Source organism: Ammospiza nelsoni, chromosome Z (assembly GCF_027579445.1).
Source record: "Ammospiza nelsoni isolate bAmmNel1 chromosome Z, bAmmNel1.pri, whole genome shotgun sequence".
Taxonomy (NCBI): Eukaryota; Metazoa; Chordata; class Aves; order Passeriformes; family Passerellidae; genus Ammospiza; species Ammospiza nelsoni.
This window is the reverse complement of record NC_080669.1, coordinates 60,374,692-60,394,090: the sequence shown is the minus strand read 5'-3', so window position 1 is coordinate 60,394,090 and position 19,399 is coordinate 60,374,692. Positions and strand designations below refer to the sequence as shown.

General features: G+C 39.1%; 1 protein-coding gene across 2 annotated transcripts in view; it reads right to left on the bottom strand.

The window, feature by feature from the left end:
• EPB41L4A (erythrocyte membrane protein band 4.1 like 4A) overlaps positions 1-19,399 on the bottom strand; it is a 118,445-nt gene that overhangs the window by 84,611 nt on the left and 14,435 nt on the right. Inside the window, exon 1 of one of the 2 annotated variants that reach the window (XM_059492342.1) lies at positions 5,815-5,849. The exons of the other annotated variant lie outside the window; for it this stretch is intronic. Within the exon in view, the coding sequence (XP_059348325.1) occupies positions 5,815-5,829 (15 nt within the window). The 5' untranslated portion in view covers positions 5,830-5,849. Of the gene's footprint in view, positions 1-5,814; positions 5,850-19,399 lie in introns of those variants that run through there. 2 annotated transcript variants of the gene reach the window in all.

Here is a 19,399-nt window from a genome sequence, read left to right as displayed (position 1 = left end):
ATAGCACATAGCCCTCAGGTAAACTTCACAAAATTAATGCATTTTTACTCGCCATAGCATGCTGATGTCTCAGTCAGAAACCTGCTAGGAATTTTAGGCAGGTATCCAATCAGTATGAAAATGAACAAGTCCCCCAGGTTGCAGGAGTTGCACTGGAATAGTCATCAGTTATCCCAGCCACAGCACAGAGATAAAGGGCATTTGGTATATCCAGTTATGCAAAACGTATGAGATTTTAACTGCAAATTGGCCATCTCCCAGACAGAGTTAAGCTGTTAAAATACACAACTTATATCTAGATTGGGCCTGGGAGGACTAGAACACTATGCCACTGATGTAGATGGCATTCATCAGTTAATTAAGGAGGAGTAATGCCAGTGGATTGGACATTTCTAAGGCCCAGCCTGGACCTGCTGCCGTGCAACTTGCCACCAAAGTCAGTGCTGAGGTCATTCATGGATGAGTGCACAGCACTACCCTAGTATCTTCCCTGTATTCTAATATATATTTTAACAAAAAGCAATACCACAGAACAGGCAATAAAGCCTCACTGAAAGAAGGATGATCAAAGATTATCCAGGCTACCTAAGAAAATATGGAATATACTCAAGATGGATGCTGAAGGTCTGCCTGGTCCTATGCACCCTCACCTTCTCCCTGAGTGAAGTAGTTCTCACTTCTTTACATTCAAACTGTTCACTCCTTTACAGTTGTCTGACAGCTTCTATAAACTCAGCTGTAACCTAGCTGTCACTCACTGCTGCAAGAGCACAAAGTTCTCCTGGCAACACCGAGAAGAAAGGTGACACTGACTCCATGAGAGAATCATAGAAAAGCCAAAGTTGGAAAAGACCTTTAAGATCATTGAGACCAACTACTGACCCAGCACTGCAAATCCATAACACTAAACCCCATCCCTAAGCACCACATGTCCACATCTTTTAGATACTTCCAGGGTGATGACTTAGCCACTTCCTGGGGCAGCCTGTTCCTCTGTTTGACAACTCCTCCATAAAGAAATTTTCCTTTTTATCCAATATAAAAATCCCCAACACTACTTGAGGCCATTTCTTCTTGTTCTATCACTTATTCTTAGGACAAGCAACCAGTGCTCTCCTTCCAGGTGGCTGTGGAGCAATAAGGTCTTTCTTGAGCTTCCGTTTCTACAGACTAAACAACCCCTCTCTTCAGACCTGTGTTCCAGACCCTTCCCCACCTCTGAGAGAAGTTTCCCTTCTCTGGACATGCTCCAGCACCTCACTGACTTTCTTTGTGAGGGACTCAAAGCTGAGCACAGGAATTTAATATTATCCTAGTTTGAAATATGCTGCCGACGTTTCCTGAAGAAAGACAGCTGATGGATTTGGGGATGTCATTTTGACACAGAAGCAGAAGAGTATGAAAATCAAGGGCAGGCAACTGAAAGCAAGTGAAATAAGAGAAACCATCACCCCCACTTGCACAGCTAGTGAAGAGAATGGTCCATGGAAGCTGCCAAAAAACACATTTTGCTCAATTCAGAGTTGTTGTTTGAAGCAGAAATAACATTATTGTTTTGCTAAATGAGGGGAACCCATCTGTTATCCCCTTCAGAGCTGCAATAACCCAAACAATGCTGGAGCTCCCATCTTGGGTAGGGGGACAGTTACTACTGAGGCCAAATTATCTGACCAATAATTTTTGGAGAGAAGAAGGGTAGTTTCTCTTTACTGTAGCTCTGAGGTAATGCTTCATATATGCCCTCTATATCACTCTACTTTAGTCCATAATTAGGGGTCTAAATCTTTGTTCAAATAAAGCCCTAGCAACTAGCAAGAGCAAACTCATTGCATGTTCTTACAGAAACTAGACTACACGTAGCACTAAATGTAAGATGGCAAAAGTATGTTAATATTCAAGAATTGAGATGTCTGCAAATTTGTTTTGATTTCGTTTTGTCCACAAGTATTTTTAGTACTATTAAAGTTCTTTCTGTTCTGATAGGAAAGTCTTCTCTGCACTTATTCCCACATTAAGAATCAATTTTTTTTCTATTTCTCACCTCCACATTTGCAAGCATGATCATGCATCCTTTCTGTTACTAAAATGGTTATTTGTGTATGTATCTACTTCTTACTTTTCTGCATAAATCCACTAAAATCAGTACAACTGAGATTTTCCCAAGGAAACTTCAGCATTCCATTCCTAAACGTAGTAAATATCATCCCACAATACCAAGATCCAAGTGGCTAAGACAGGTTAATTACCAAAAGCCTACACTTCAAATACACACCAGTGAACTTTACATTCATTGTGCAGGTCCTTCTTTCAAATTAGAAGAAAAAAAAAATACAATCCTAGCCACAAAACCCAGTTTTAAGTTCTTCCCGTGGAGATCATAAATGCATTACACATTTGACAATGGAAAAAAAAATTTTTAAATCTCAATCTGATTAATTTTATGTGTGCAACAAGTCTCAGAGCCTCAAGACTTTTCAGGATCTTCAGCTGATACCAGCAGAAGAGCCTCAGCTGGGTTCACAGGGCAGTTCACAAGACCTGTAAACACCTGGTGTTCAAACAACTCTTACAAACCAGTTGGCTGCACTGTTCCAGGTGACAAAACTAAAGAAAATGTCTGAATAAGTAGATGCACAGCTGTTGAAAGTCAAAGACATTGTTGGCTTACCAAACACCAGAATATTGTAGGCCTTACTATGTTCCCCCATAAAATGTTTGCTCTCAAATCTGTCACAAAGGAGAAAAGGTGTGCAACTCCACTGTCAAAACCAACTGGCATAAGTAGGCTCCAAATACTTCACTGTTTGACAAGTCAGCTGGCGACATGGCTGTTTTGACAGCACTCAACTCACTGTGTCCCAATCCTGCACTCACTGCACAAGCAAGATACCGTTCAGAAAAACTGCCTTTCACAGAAGGGCTTATATACATAACAGTTACCAAAATAAGCACAAATTTAAGACCTAACAAACAGACTGGGAAGCTTAAGATTTCTGTTTAATGGAAAAGGTAATTTTTGGAGTCCCATTATTTCAGTAGCTTACTCGAGAAACAGACGCTCATAAAATAGCAGAATACATAGCCACTATGACTATGAAGAGGGCAAATACTTCCTTCTAAGTAATTTTATAGCCATTATAATACCTATTTTTGCCTGCTTTCAGAAGCCAGACCCAAAGAAGGTAAGATTAGTTGCAATTAATCTGGTATATTCACACTCCTACCACCCTGGGAAAGTTCTGATTAGGACCAGAAGTTACACACAAAAAGTCTTGTTAATTTATAGTCACTATATCTAGATAGAGATGAAGTACAGCTTTTTAAATATTATCTATGGACAGACATGAGAAAATTCATGTTTATTTCTCACTCTCTCCTGGTTGCTTGAGTTACATGACATTGATTAAGCCTCCCTTCTGTAAAAAGGTGAGTTTATCCAGGTCCCACACAAAGATAAAGCAGGACAAAGTTCTGTAGAGAGCTGCAAAGATTGCTAGTGGGGTGCAGCACATGGACATCCAAGTACGAGAACTTATCTACATTGCAGAGAACTCAAGGGAGGTTGCAGTTACAGCAAGAAACAACAGAGCCAGACTCTCATCACAGATGCACAGTAAGAAAACTAAAGGATCACAAGATGCAGCAAAGGAAATCCCCCACTAGAGAGGGAGTAAGTGCAGAAACAGGCTGCCCACAGCCACAGTTTATGGAGCTTCCACCATTAGAGAGACTCAAAACTCACCTGGGATAGTTCCTGCTCTAACTTGGCAAGAAGATAAACTACATGACCTCCAGAGGATCCTTCCAGGTTTAATGATCCTATCACACCACTTAACTCAGCCCACAGAAGAGAGCTAATTAGTGCTGCATCACTTTATCTGCATTTGTCTGAAATTAGATTTGAATGTGAATAAGTGGAAATAGTAGTTTGGGGTAAATATGCACATATCCTCAGCTCCGAAGGATGTTGTAAGAAACCTTTGTCATACAGAAATTATTAAAATAAATGTATATAATTGATACAACTATAAAAACAGGGGGAGAAATGGAAGGTAGTCTGTAAAACTCCTAAATCCTAATAGAACTTGTATAGACATCTAGTCAACAAGCATTATCAGTATTTTTTATTGAAATGGTTATAAATAGTACACTTACTGTTCCAAGACAATAGTGTATTGTTTATCCACATGCTACTCACTTTAACTCCAAAAATATTTTGAAGGTATAAATACACATACTGAAAAATATTTCTATGTAATTGTGACAGCATATGATTAACTCATAGTGGACATGCTCATAACGACTATTCCCACAAAACCACTTTATGTTCATTTTTATACTGCTTATATTTATATAAAAGGAAAGCAGGAGTTAAAAGAAGTTACACAAATCTCTTAGATATTAACTACAAGTCTTAACTGCAATGAGATATTCTAGTGTTAACCATCGAGTCAGCTTAACATTGAAAGTAAACATGCCAGAAGACAGGTTATGCATAAAGTCAATTACACAACTCAGCTCTGTTTACCTATAGCAAAATTTCCAGAAATGCTGCCTCTGAGGAGTTTCTAAAGAGAATAGTTAGAGACTTGGGGCCAGCAGCACTTGTCATGAGTTCTTTTCAGTAATTATTAACAGAAGACTCTTAGTTCAAGCAGACTGCTTTCAATAAATTACTGCGCTGCTAACAGGGCCACTGAAACAATGGCACAAGCATCTCAGTGACCCACTCAAAGCCATTTCAGTCACAGCATGATCTGATAGCTTAGCATTAATTATAACATAAGATGACTGACTCTGCAATTCTTGCATTTACTTTTGTCTTTCATGGTTTTATTCAAACAGCTTATCCCTATGTACTACTATGAATTATTAGTTGAAAAGAGAAAAACTTGGACAGCTTAAAAAGGGCCAGCTATAGCCACCTCTATTTTAACAGGACAATGTTTTGACTTTCCTCTGGGAAAGGCAATACCAAACTGAATTTGCTTACATTTACCAATTAGATTAGGGAAGAAGCCTAGTCCCAAAAGAAACTGGAAATCAACCTTTCACTCTCCAGTAATTACTGCTTACAAATGGGCAAAAATTAAAACAGAGCCTTGCCATTACACAGAGCAGATATCCCAGAACTTAGCACTGAACTTATGGATGTAATTTCTGCCATCTATGTCACAGAGTCAAATCTGCTATATTTTTGAAACATTATGTTGATAGAGGAAAACATTTCTTATGCATAACTTGTAATTAAAAGACATAGAAAATTTCTGACTAGAGCTTAGCAACTCAAGCAGTTCACAGCCAAATCTGCAGCTACAATTTGTTTCTCTTAAAGATTAAACTTCATTCTTCATTTATATATGGAAAATAGAAAGACAGTGTCTTAAAAAATGCAGCACTGAATACCAAATTCCAAGCATCTTTATCTGAATTTTTTTCTTTTTCCTTTTCTTCCAGCACAGGAGAAACATGTGCTACCAGCCTATAAAGCTCAGGCAGACTATATAGCATTTCACAGTTCAAAAGTAATCTCCAAAACAAGAGTTGCAAGTAATTTAATCAATATTAAAATTTTCAAGCACAATCTCTTTAAAAGTTGTTTTTTTCCAAAGACAAGAAAAAAGAACGTTTCTTAGTTGCAACAAGCAAAGTCCTAGCTCATCATAGGCTAGGCACCATCAGAACTGTCTAAGTTTAGCATTAAAAGAAAAGTTCCTTTGCTGCCAGCATTTTTATACTTAAATAACTTTCAGGGAACTTTTCTAACACTTCTTTTGCTGTTTTATACAGAAAAATTAAATAAAACATTCTGACCTTAGGTAATTTCATGACTCAAGACACTAAGTCTCCCAGGGCAAAATACTATTTCCTAACCTCCACTATATAGGCAGCTAGATAACTGATGGCTTCATCAGATTACAGCTGTACCCTGGTTTAAATAAGTGCAATCAATTAGCATGCAAGTCATTTGTGCTCCCATTGCAAAAGGGAAGATACTTATCCTACCGGTCCTTCATTATCTTACCTTTATAAAGCTGTTAGAAAGAAAATAAATTAACTCCAAATTTCAGCCCAAATCTGTGGTACTGCAGCCCCCTGCTCTCTTTTGGAAAGGAATATTGTGATAATTGGACCCCACACAGATATGCCAGAAAATCTTGATTTAAAGCTGTTGCGTTAGGCATTGGTCCAATTCCTCTGTAAAACAGGAGAACCAAATCAGGTCTCAGTCAAGAAATTATGCTGTGGATGTGAAGGCCAGGTTGTGGCAAGTTCCATAAGAACAACACTTTTTAAACTCAAGAACTTATTTCCAAGTGTTTCAAACCAACCCAGCTGAAGAATACAGGACTGTATTAACAAAGATCATTCGTATTGGTGACTTATCCATCCATGTGGCAACACAAAGCTGACGTCTCATTCCGGCCAGTCCCCCATATCCTCACATCCAGATCCTGCAGTACCACAGAGCTACCCTGAGGCTGAGGAATTTGCAGCAAACCTGCTGCCAGCTGGAGAAGGCCATGGCCATGCCCCTGTGCCTGCCAGGAGCCTCTGGCACGGGAAGTTCTGAGGCACCCGAGCAGACAAGTTTGTTGCAAGCAGAGAAAAATAAATTCTCACCATTAGTATGCAACATCTGGCTTAACTTCAGCCAGTGCTCACATTATCCACCCAGAAGGACAGGTGAATTGATCCTAGGCCATTTTATTTATTTGAAATGAAAAAAAAAAAAAACAAACCAACAAAACATACCCGACCTGCCCCCCCCCAATAAAACCCCAAACAACAACCACCAAAACCAACCAAACAAACAAAAAACAAAACAAAACAAAAACCACGACCACTGGTGGTTCCAGGACCCAGTAATGTGTTTTTCAATTAAAAACTTTCAGTTTCTTGGAGAAATTAGTAAACATTATGTAAAAGCCAGTGTGATTCCAAATTTGCTGGCCTTCAAACTGCACAACAATAATGTAAACAGAAAGAAAGTCTTCACAGTGAAGAATGAAAACAAAGCCACAATACCACACCTCCTTCTGCTAACCCACACAAGGAGGGCACTTAAACAGAAAATCTCCAACCCGAGACACAACATACACGATATTAAAGAAAATACAAAAATAAAACATACTGTTATGTGGGCCAAGAAACAAGTTCACAATTGCATGTTTATCAAACCCCTTGGAGAGACCTGGAGATGTTCTCCTCCTGCTCTTCTCTATACACACAATAATAATGAAAATAGTCTTTTTCACTATAAATTATTAGTACAATTTTTAGAGCAGAACATATCTGAACATATGCAATTTAATTGTGGAACTTTCATGTTGATCACATACCAAAACAAACTATTAGAAATTCATGATCAACATTACTTTCTCATATACTGTTTAAAAACTGGAGCTTGCAGTAAGAAACAATTACAAAGATCTTCCATTCATATTGGCACTTTTTCCTCCTTTCTTCTTTTATTTTTTCCATTTTCATTATGGGAAGAATAATATTCATATGCACCCGTAGTAAAAACCATGAAAGAGTAGGTGTTTTACACCAAGGCTAAAATGTCTTATAAAACCCAAAACCAATTAAATTATCAATAGTGTCAAAAATCTACTCCTTCTACAGCCAGAAAAGGAATTGTATTTGAAAAAGCATTAAAAGCCACTAAACAAAACAAAGGATGACTAAAACAAGCATAAATAGCTTTTGTAACTAGTACCTTTTAAAATACAGCTAAAAATTTTTGAACTACAGTAAGTGTAGAATAAAACTGAATGTATCAACTCAGTGCTACAACAGGAGTGGGAGAGTAATCATCCATCATGACTATTGCCAAGCACATGTATAACTTAGTATTTTCTTAGTATTTCAATTTATTCAATACCCTTCTTCATGAATATGAGCAACATTATCATAACCCTTTACAATAATGTATTCTTGTTCTAATTCAAGGAAACCAGGCTGCTAAAGATTTTGGACCATTTTGTGTCCAAAATCTTTATTGTTATAGTGAGTAGACCTGGCTGGCTTCCAGATGCCCACCCAGTTACTCCCTCACTTCCCTACCTCAGCTGGACAAAGCCAGAAAACAAGATTAAAAGCTCATGGGTCAAGATACACACAGAGAAATTGCTTCATCAGTTACTGTCACAGGCAATACAGACTCAGCTTGGGGAAAGGTGATTTAATTTCCTGACAATTACAAGAAGGATGGTGAGAAACAGCAGCAAACTTAAAATGCTTTCCATTTCTTCTTGCCAGGCTCAATTTCACTTCGTTTCTGAGTCCTGTGTCCCCTCCCCAAGCAGTGCAGAGGCCTGGGCAGCAGGGCTTGTGCTCAACCCACGACTGCCCCTCGCTGCTGCTCCATCCCTTCCTCTTCTCCCCGCTTCCCCTTACAGAGGCCACCCCTGCAGACCCCACCACAAAAGCCTTGCCATGAAAACACAATGTGATTGTGTAAATAGACTGCAGAATGAGCCTTTGAGAGCCTGATTACAGTGTTCCATAATGATCTTATTCTGGAGGGTGGGAGGGTGGAAAGCACTGTTTATAGGTTTCATAACATTTCAGCTACAGCACCAGAAATATCATATGTAAAATTTCCTTCCCCAAAATAATTAACCACAGTCAGAAAAAAAAAATAAAATTAACAATTTTCTTTGTGTAAAATAAATGTGTATTATGGCAGGGGTCTGTTTTTCCCATACACATGTTCAAATTTTGGAGCCTGCTATAACAGCAACACTTTACTGGAGATGTCTGGCAGTTATAAGTAAATCTACCCTAAATAATGTTTAAAAGTTATACTATAAAAAAAAATTACCAATAAACTATTAATTAAATTAAATGTTGTGAATTATACATCCCTAAAGTATAATTTTTAGTAGAGTACTGTCTTCCAAGTTCAAAGGAGGGCTTTGCAACAGTTTTTCTATGACCTGCAATATAAGATTCCCCTAGAAATTTGTAGACATTTGTAGACATTCCAATTTTTAGACATTCCAGAAATCACTAAAGTGACAAGTAATGAGAAAAGCCAGTTATTGGTGAAAATCACCTGAACCTCTTGGTAAGACAAGCTCTGAAAACATGCATTCTAACAACTGCAAAGGGTGAGTTCATCTATGGCAAGGAAATACACCAATTTTAAGAAGTAAGATTTGTGTACTGACAAGCCGCAGCTCTGAATGGAATTTGGGCATCACTGGGAATAAGCAAGTGAACCTGAGATCACAGTGATGCAGTTATTAAGCAAGGGCAGGGAGAGAATACAACAACCCCAGGAACTTCAGTTCCTATTTCTGTAGGAAGGTGGCAATACTTTAATATAATTGAAGAAATGTAACTAATTCTCTTCTGATTCTACACTTCAAGAATTAAAACTCATTCAGATGGGGATTTTTAAAAAACAAATGGATAAATTCTGGAAATCTTGCCATTTGGGAGATGTCAAACAATGTTGAAATATTCAGTGTATTAGAAAGAGATTAAAGGTGATTTGTTCTGTGCCTCCCAGTATCAACACAAGGAAGGCCTCTGATAGAGGGCAAAAGGCAAGAGTTTAAGAGCAAAAGGCAGAGAAAGCTGAAATGAATAAAAGATATCTGCACAATTTCACAATAAATATTAAAAAAAAATAACAGTGACAATAACAAAAATAACACGTCAAACAACCTAACAGGTGATACAGGAACAGTAACAATTTTAAACTTTACATTCTCATCATTGCCTTTTTAAATTCACAAAAGCACAAATTTCTGGAGAGGCAATACTGCATATACCTAAATTTTCACCAGCTAAGGAAGAAGAGAATGATTTCTGGGTCAGGACTGTTAACAGGATATCGCCAATATTAAACATCCACTGCAGTGACCAATCACAGCTGCAGTGGAGGATGTGGGGCTGTCTCCAAACACGTCAGAAGAATGTATATTTCAAAGCCTGGACACTTGACTCACATGTTCGTGTTTCCAGTTCAGAGCACTGCCAGCAGAAGGGCTTACTGCCATTGAAGTTCTCCATAATCCTCCTTTAGGAATAGCCATGCTAAGGATTCAAATTATCATGCTGGAGGGGGATGGCTCAGGGCAGCGCAATTCTGAAGCCAAAGACTCCTGTGGTGGAGCAGTTAATTTCTTTTTTTTTTGTTGTTTTTCTTTTTCTGTCCAGAAGGGTGAAAAGACACTATTGGCTGGTAAAACTCCCCATAAATTAAAGTACCGCCTCTGGTGGTACCCAGATTTTCTCATTGTATCAGGCAGCAGCCGAACTTACAGAAACCTCCATGGTTCTCTCCTGAGAAAGCTTAAGCTAAATTTTACATGAAACATAAAACATCTGTTAGGTTTTATCTTACAGGTATATTGCATAATATCAGACAAAGTAGGGGTGATTATTCAGTAAATACAATAGGACCCTTTTTCCCCCTCTGTCACTTCAATACCAGATGCAATTCCCTATTTCCAAGAAGATACATCCCTTCATTAGTCTTTTTGTTTACAGCAAGAAAACAGTTCTGGATTCAAACACTGATGGATAAAAAGTGGTCTCAAAAAGCAAGTACAATGTGAAAGGGTTGGAAAAATTATTTCTATATTCAACTACAATCACTATGTCAATAACAATACTGAAGCTCTGTGATTCATTAAGTGAATGGCAAAAATAATAGCACAAACATGACAGCAGCTCAAGAAAGCAGTAATTTCATTTCAGGTATAAAGGAATATTCTAATGTATTTTGTCAAAAAGAAGATGAATGCCAATTTTTAAGCACTTAGCTTTCTTGCTGTGCATTTGCCAGACAGGCTGCTCTGTAATATCTGTCTCTGCAGGTTTATGAAACTGTATAAGACAGTAAAAATGAGCTAAAGTATGGGCAGTTTTACATAATGATTGCTCCAAATTTGAAGCTGCATTGAAATTAGCACTTAAAGCAGAAACAAAGTCCTTTTCCTTCACAGATGATGGGTGGGTTCTACTTCAATTGGCACAATCTGCCATAAAAGGCACTGCCTTTTCTTCTTATAGATGCTGCTTTTTAAAGAATGAAAAGAATTACTGAATTATTTAGATTAAATAAACAGGATCAATTTCTGAGCTGATATTCTTATACTTTATCCTCTCTGACGAGTTTTAGTGTCTGTATTCCATTCACATTTATTTACCTCTGTCCGACCTGAAACCAAAAATTCCTTGTTTGTGGTAACTTTTGTAAGTCATACATAAAGCACTCTGAGATCTACATTGTCACACTTTGACTTCCCTATGCAAGCCACACATGCAACTTAACTTGTCACAACTGATGTGATCTAGACCAGAAATAGATAATGGGTACTTAAAAACTGCATTTTAGTTCTTCCTTCTGAGGGTCTTTCTGGATCACTGTGACCCCAAGATTGTTAAAAGTCTCTTTTCCCAGCCCAGGGGCTTGAAGAATGAGTTGGAGATCTTCAGTTCTTGGTCTCAAGGCTGTTTATTGCATCTATAAAAATTTTCTCCTGCCCTGCCAAGATGCATCCAGCAGGATAGTTCCAGGCACACTGCCTGCCCCTGGGGCAGTGTTACGTCTTTATACTAAAAACTACGTGTACAATGTTTACAATTACTTTCTACTACCTATCAGCTATGTTAGACAGTGAGCTTCTAGTCTAAACCAATCTAAAAGTGCCAACATCACAGCAGAAGATGGAGGCCGAGAAGACAAAGGAGAAAGGCTGGACACGCACAGATCCCTCCATCTTGCCTCCTGAACCCCCATACCAAAAACCCTAAAATCTACTTTTCCACCTCGTGATAACTTCACTATTATTCTACCTAAACTGTTGTGGCTTGATGATCTTCATATAAGGCTGGTAATTAGCTCCACGGGTCATAATCAAGGCCACAGGTGTTTTGAGCTCCATGCCAGGGCTTCTGAACCCCCTGGCAGGGGCCTTGGCCATCCTGGACAGCCAGAGGGATGTTCTGGGTTCTCACACTTCCTTTCAAAAAGAAGTGAAGAGAAGAAAGAACTGCCAGGAGGAGAATGGATTTTGTTTAAAACTGGATGGAAACCAACTGTACGAAAACTATTTCGATTCATTAGTGGGGGTGGCTTCATCAACAGACCTCAGATCTAAATTTGCTTTCAAATTTTGAAAGTACTCAGATGAAGAATACCCTTCTTCTGGATCTCTCTGGCTGAGTGAGAGAGAAAATGAGCTCTTGCTTCAAAGCCATGTGTCTGAGACCAAAACATCCCTAAGCTGTACTGAAAGCAATTGTGCATTAGGCTTCATGTACTGATAAGCAACATAAGATACAGCAGTAAATACCTGCTTTCAACACAGTAGAGACACAAAAAGAAAAAAAAATCAACCCTACAGTCTGTTTTCTTAAAGTAATCCTTTTTTTCCTGCATAAAAGAAAGAAGATAGGTAGCAACTGGAAAGATGTCCCAGGAGCCCCAGCTAGGAAGCAGAAGACAGCCAAAAATGCATTAAATGGAGGCAGAGTACAAGAGCAGAAACAGAAGGAGAGAGCACAGCTCCTTTCTTTCTCGCACTCCAAACACTGTGCCCTCTGTGAAAGAAACAAACACCTTCTCCTGCCTAACAGGGAGGGCAGCACAAACATCTGCCTTCAGGGAGCAGCACATGAGCTTTGCATGTCCCCCTTGCCCCATCCACCCACTCTCACCCCTTTTGAGACTCCAGTTGTGAGCTGCTGCTTCTGCAGAATCATCACCTGATCATGCACGACGAGATGAGAAAGAGCCTGCCTAACAAGCCCATACAAGCAACCACAGAAAGAGGACAAAAAAAGCCCTACACTCAAAACAACTCATAAAAACAGAATAAAAGGGAAAAGGTAAAAAGAGAGCAAGGATGAAATAGGAACCAAAAGGCAATCAAAGTGTGCTGCTAAAATGCTCAAAGAATTGCCTGTCAGGCATCAATTTATTGTGCAGATTTATCCATATCTGGTTTTAAAACGTGATTTTTACCTCCCCTTGGGTACTGTGTGAAAGGCTAATTACAGAACACTCCCAGGCAGGTGAAGTATACAGAACACAATCTAGATTTGCTTTATATTTCCATCATGCTATGTATCACCTACAAGACAAAAAATCCCATGTCTTCTGCAGTCCCTGCCTACTCCAAGGCTGTTGCACAGGTGAAAGGATAAGATGTCTCAGTGTTTCACAAACAGAATACAGGGCAGAGTAATTTGTGAGAAATGAACTAGAAACAGAGGCTTTTCAGCAGCCCCAGTTGGCCGAAGTAGGGATAAAGGAAAACATTTAATTGCTCTGCCAGAAAGTTACTTACATGCTGGTAACCACACATAATCTCCAAAATTCTTTGAAATAGACCCAGACATGCTGTTGTTTATTCATTTCTAAAAATTGGCTAATTCTGTTGAGTTTGTGGCACTGTGAGAAGCATACCTGGCTTTATGAAACCATGACTGGCACCCCACAGTTGTGTCAAGACAGATTATTTCCACAGTGATGCTCCACAAAACCTGTCACGAACCAGAACTGTAATTCTGCTATTTTCTTCAGAAGCCCACAAACTACTTAAAAGTCCAGACAACAGCTATAAACCCTCTTCTAAACACAGTACTAGTGAAAACTTTGGGAATATTCAGGTTGTATCCAAAGGATTTCTACTCTGGCCTCACTTCAGCTCAGGACAGCACCATACACAAACAAAGCACAAAAACACACCTGCCCGACTCAGACAATGCAAACATCCTTCAGGAAACCAAAATGAAAAGAGCTCTTTGCTATAGGAGATTTGCTACTCCCTGCTATAGTGTCACTGGGACAATTAACTCTGTCTCCACTGACCTGATTTCCCTGGTACATTTTCTGTCCCATACCACAGGCAGAAACCCCTGGACATGCAGATCAACATCAACAATGCACAGCTGGAATCACAGAATCACAGAAGGGTGAGGTTGGAAGGAGACACAATGGGGTCATCTGGTCAAGCTGCTCTCTTCAAGCAGGGTCATCCCAGGGTTGTGCCCAGGTTCTGGAATATCCCCAGTGAGGGAGAACCCACAGCCTCTCTGGGCAGTCTGTTCAGTGTTCAGTCACTGCACAGTGAAGAAGTTCTTCCCCATGTTCAGGCAAAACTTCCTGGAACATTTTCAAACTCCATAAGTTTAATGAAGAGCCAAGGAAATCTACAAAGCCATGTGAAATAGGAAACAAGCCACCAGGAAACCATACCTAAAAGTACCTCCCTTACATTTTCAGGAAAATATACCCAGAAATCTGAAAAATACACTACTTTTAGGATTTTAAAAGATAGGCTAAAAATGTGTGTTCACATGATCAGATAATATAATAAATTGTGGTGGCTTATGTTAATACTGTATTTACATGGTAAATTAGTTTTCATGACAAAAGTTATTGAGACATGAAGCAAATATTATGAGATGTGTGTGTGCAAAATCTCCTCTAAAATGAAAAGATTCCACTGAACGCCAGTGGTTTGAAATTTTTACCACCAATTCCTGTTCTACTAGAACATTTTTGTTGTTTTTTAAATTATCTTAATATCTTGAGAAAATTGCACACACACACACGTTTTTTCCAGGCCCTTGTCAAGGTCTTTTTCAACAGAGGAGAAAGTGATAAAAGTTGACCTTTAGTCTTTTGAAATCAGTGGAAAATGTGAGATTTAAATGAGCTGTCTGTATAAAGATCCAATTACAATTCCTTGAATTTACCAGCAAAGGTGACTGATAGTGTACATCACATGGACAACACAAATTTCTTCCCATTGCAACCAACTCACAAAAATTCTGAGCACCTTCTGCTCTTTCACAACAGGTTCAAAGCCCTCTTGCAAACTTTTAGGAATGGCAGCTCAGCAGTTCTTCAGCACACTTGTACTTTTCAGCCACCACTCTCCTGGAAAAAGAGTCTGGTCTTTTAATTACTTTTTTAGGTAGACCGATAGAGAGATCCCAGCATAAATTACATTTATACTTTTTATGTACTGTATACTCTTCTATATAAAGGATATACATTTTTTAAAGGCATTTTTACACTGTGTGTTTGTTTTCTTTTTTTTTAGTCTATTTAAGGCTAATCTTTTCAGTAACTACTCAGTAAAATAAAATAGTTACAAAACTATGCAGGTGATTTGCACAGAACATATCCAGATGCTTAAAAACCCTGAAAATTCATTTTCACAGTCAATATTTACTCAACGTTTTAGATATCCAGCTATGCAAATTAATCTTGTTCACTATAATCTCAAACCTACTCAGGTTCTACAAACCAGAGAGATAATGATTTTTTTTTTGTAACTAATTTGTCTGCTGAACTTTAAAGTGAAACTTGCTCTTATTGATAACAGCCTACTGCAACACGAAGGTGAAGTTAAAGGTTAATATGGGAAAAAGAAAATAATCATATTTTTTTCTGTTATCTGACAACATTATGACAAAACAATATTACACATTTTAGGATCTTCTATGATGGATGATAAGCCTATTCAGAAGGCTGCAGAGAATAATTCCCGATGCAATAAAAACCAGTGCTCTTAGCACAGGTACAATGCATTGCAGCAACACTTTTGATTTGTAAACCCTTGCAATGACATCCCAATTCCTAATGCATGTGTGGTTGCATTAAATCTGCCATCAAAGTAGATGAAAGTCAATACTGAGCCTGGCTATAAATCGTAAAGTTAAATAAATGCATGAAGCAGGCAAGTAACACTGAAAATGTACTGGTGATGGCATATAATCCATGGATGTGCCTTTTTATTTTTATTTAAAGAAACAGCAGCTCTACTGTGGACAAGGAATCAATTCCTACACATCAGCACAAACATTTTTAATAACAACTCCCCAAACATGGCATATATTAAGGGAGTGAGGCAAGAAGTGTAGATTTAAAAGCAATTATTAAAGTATTTCTGATGCAGAAGAGTGGGAAAAGAAAAAATTAACAGGTTGAATGAATTGTGACCTCAGTTTATCATGTTACACTGCACTCTGTAATTATTTATTGCATTTACTATTCATACACACTGTTCAGTGAAACAGGATGATAAAACTCTTTCCAGCAAGATGAAAAATAAACTTATCTTTTGTAAATTAATTAGGGCAACTAAATTTCCTTTTAAATATTCCTGTTTTGCTCATCCAAGTAACACTTTTGCAAAAGATGCAGAGACATTCATATCTCTGACTAACAAACTGCAGAGTTGCTCTGAGAGAGCCTTCAGAGAAGGTCCTTGATAAAACCCACTGACTTTAGCCACAAGTCCTTGTGCCTGTCTTTCCAATTACAGGGCATGGCATTGCAGCATTCAAACTCCTCACTGTGGGCATGAGGGAGCGTTTGAAGGAAGACAACAGGTTCATTCCTTCTCTGCACAGCCTCAACAGGAAAGTCTCAGCAATTCCCCACTGGGGGCTCCTCACTTGGAAGGAAGCTGGTGGGCTTCGATCCAAGAGATCCAGCTCCCACACCCTCCTGCCCACAGCACCTTGGCAGGGTGGGAAAGGGAGTGGCTGGGACCTGCCCTGTTCCTGTGTTCCTGTGGCACACAGCTCCTCAGGGACCACTGCCAACTGGAGTAAATTAAAGTAGACCTCAGGCTACCTTACAGAGGGCTGGGACAAGTCAGGAGAGGAGAAACACGCAGCTGTAATCAGGATAAACTTCAAGAAGCGCTCTTTTCATCAAAGACATGTTTCCTCTTAATTTTGTTGAGCAATTAGAGTTTTACAAAGGTCTGCTTAGCCTATCTCTATCCTACCTGTCTCCACAGCCAGGCTTACAACTACCAACAATTCTAGGCTGGAAGAAGCCTGAATGGGAAGGAACATCTTCTCTGCTGTGTCATTCCTATTTCTACTGCACTTGGGATTCCTGCATCTTAAAAAAAGGTGCTAGAGTTAAAAATTCAAGTGCAATACTACCAGTGCTGCTATCCCACTCCCCCAGCCCAGAGAGTGCATCAGGTGTGTAACTCAAAACAGGCTGGTTCTGACTCAATGAATCTCAGCAAGCCAAGGGCCAAACTGGAAACAAACATCAACTGCTACAGTAAAGTTCTACAGGTCTTCAGTAAAACTGAACCTAGCAACAGTGGAAAATATTGATTCAATGTACTTTTTCTGTTTCTGTGATTTTGCTGCCTGCATAGCAGTCGGTGAGAAAGGTGGTTAATGGTTAATGTAATTTCCAGTTTCAGTCTAATTCCTCACTGTCAGAACGACAGCACGAGCACAAAGACCCCAGAGTAAACACGAAAGGTCAGAACTGATCTAATAGGAAGCCATTAGAAATGGCTTCTTCAGAGCCTGAGACCAGAACACAAATAGTGATGACTTCACTTGAAGGAAATTCCTGAAATCACTGAATCTTTTAGGTTGCAAAAGATCTCCAAGATTATCGAGTCCAAACTCTGACCAATCTAGATCGTACCATGTAGAGCCCTGTCCAGTCATTTCTTGAACACCTCCAGGGATGGGGACTCCACTACATCCCTGGGCAGCCCACTCCAATGCTTGAACAATGTTTCCATGAAGAAATTCTGCCTGAGATCCAACGTTGGGACAGCTTCAGGCTATGTTCTCTTGTCCTGTTGCTAGATGCCTGGAAGCAGAGGAATCTTCTAAAAACCATGAGTTTTCTAAAAATCATGAACTTCCTAAAATCTTTCTAAAATCATGGGGTTTACCCCTGGAAAGTAAATGCATAAGCATTTTAAAATGGGAAGGGACACTGGATGCAACAGTGTAGTGGAAATGATAAATATTGGATGCATAAGCCAGCAAACTTAAATTTTAAAATTAATTCTGGAGAGAAAAATCTGTCCAAAGCTGTAGGCTTTTTTTAAGGGGAGAAGGGCCAGGAAGTTGGCACAGATGGTGGGTGAGGCTTGTTTGCATACTTTTTGCTCGGCTTCTGTTTTTTGTGGGTTTGTATTAAGTCAACTCTTTCTCTTTTAGTTAAAAAAAAATGCCAGATATTTGCTTCAACACATTTCCAATCTTCAGGGCCCTCTTAGATCTTCTAACAAAGAAGTGTATGACAACTTGTATGTGGAAGAAGGATCTATATCTGATAAGATCAATTGTAATTAAAATATATGTTTCATACTGCAGTGCTTATTTCCCCTCATGCCACTTGCCCCTCCTGCTTTATTACTGTCACCATGATTTAGAGATGAGACACAAAAAGGGATGCTAAAATACTGTAGTTCCATGTGGCATGGATTGTAAAAGATACAATTACTAATCCCTGACTCCCAAAACATAAAGCCAAAATAGTGAACCAGCCAAACAAACAAAAGAAACATTTTCCCATTCCCACTTTTTTAAGTGCAGAGATATGAAGCCCAGATTGTCCCAAGTGCTGGGTAGAAAAAGAACTATACTCTGCTCATTCACATGCCATCTCTAGTCTTTGGCCAGCAGACCAATGCTCCCAGCAAGGAAACAACAGATCAAGAAGAACTATTCAAGAAAGGCAAGAGGAAACTGCAAAACAGTGAGGACATACTACAGGAACAAAGATTAAGGTTTCTGGGGGTACTCAGAAACACTGAGGGTGAGAGAAGGCATCTAAGGTAAAACAAACCCAAATCCAGATATTTTCCTTAGGTACATGATTAGGAGAGATGGTGGTGGAAGAGGTTGGCACCCAATTTAATGCTCCATACTCAGGTAACCTCCTCCACCCTGGCTGTCAGACAATTGCCTGGGTGTCTGCCTCTGCTCAAACTCAAAGCTTCCAGCATCTCCTAGCAACAAGTCTCATAATGTTCTATAAAAAAGCATGTGGAAAAAGGTTAAGGACCAAATGTACTCTGTGCACAGACCCACAGAAGTCAGAAAAACATGAAAGTAGATTAACTGAAAACAAACGTGACCCTGTCGAGACGTCAGGGAAAGCTTTCTACTACAAGAATAACAAAGGGCTGCAGCTGAGCTCCGGGAGGCTCCTTTAGTTGGGGTTTTCAAAAACAGATCACACTAAAAGAACCTGTAAAGAATGAGCCACATAATTGTGATCGTGCCCTCATGTAATGTCATTCATTATACATTGACTATATATCCTCCTCATCTGATTCCCTCCTGTCCCTGCTGTTCCACAGAGGCAATCCTGGCCATTGAGAAATGATGACTTTGCCTTCAAGAGGGGAAAAAAAATCATAGCACTTGCTTTAATTCCAAGCTTCCTCACAGAAATATGCAGGCTTACTGGTTTTAGGAGTCAGCAGGGTTCATGCTTTTAAGCTGCTCTCTGCAACCATGACAACAGAAAGTTTATTTCAAATGAAAGCAAGAAAGAAATTCAAGACTTTGCATTTACAAAAACACCAAAGTGAAATCTACTGTAAGAATCAGACTGAAGCATTGCAGACTTGAA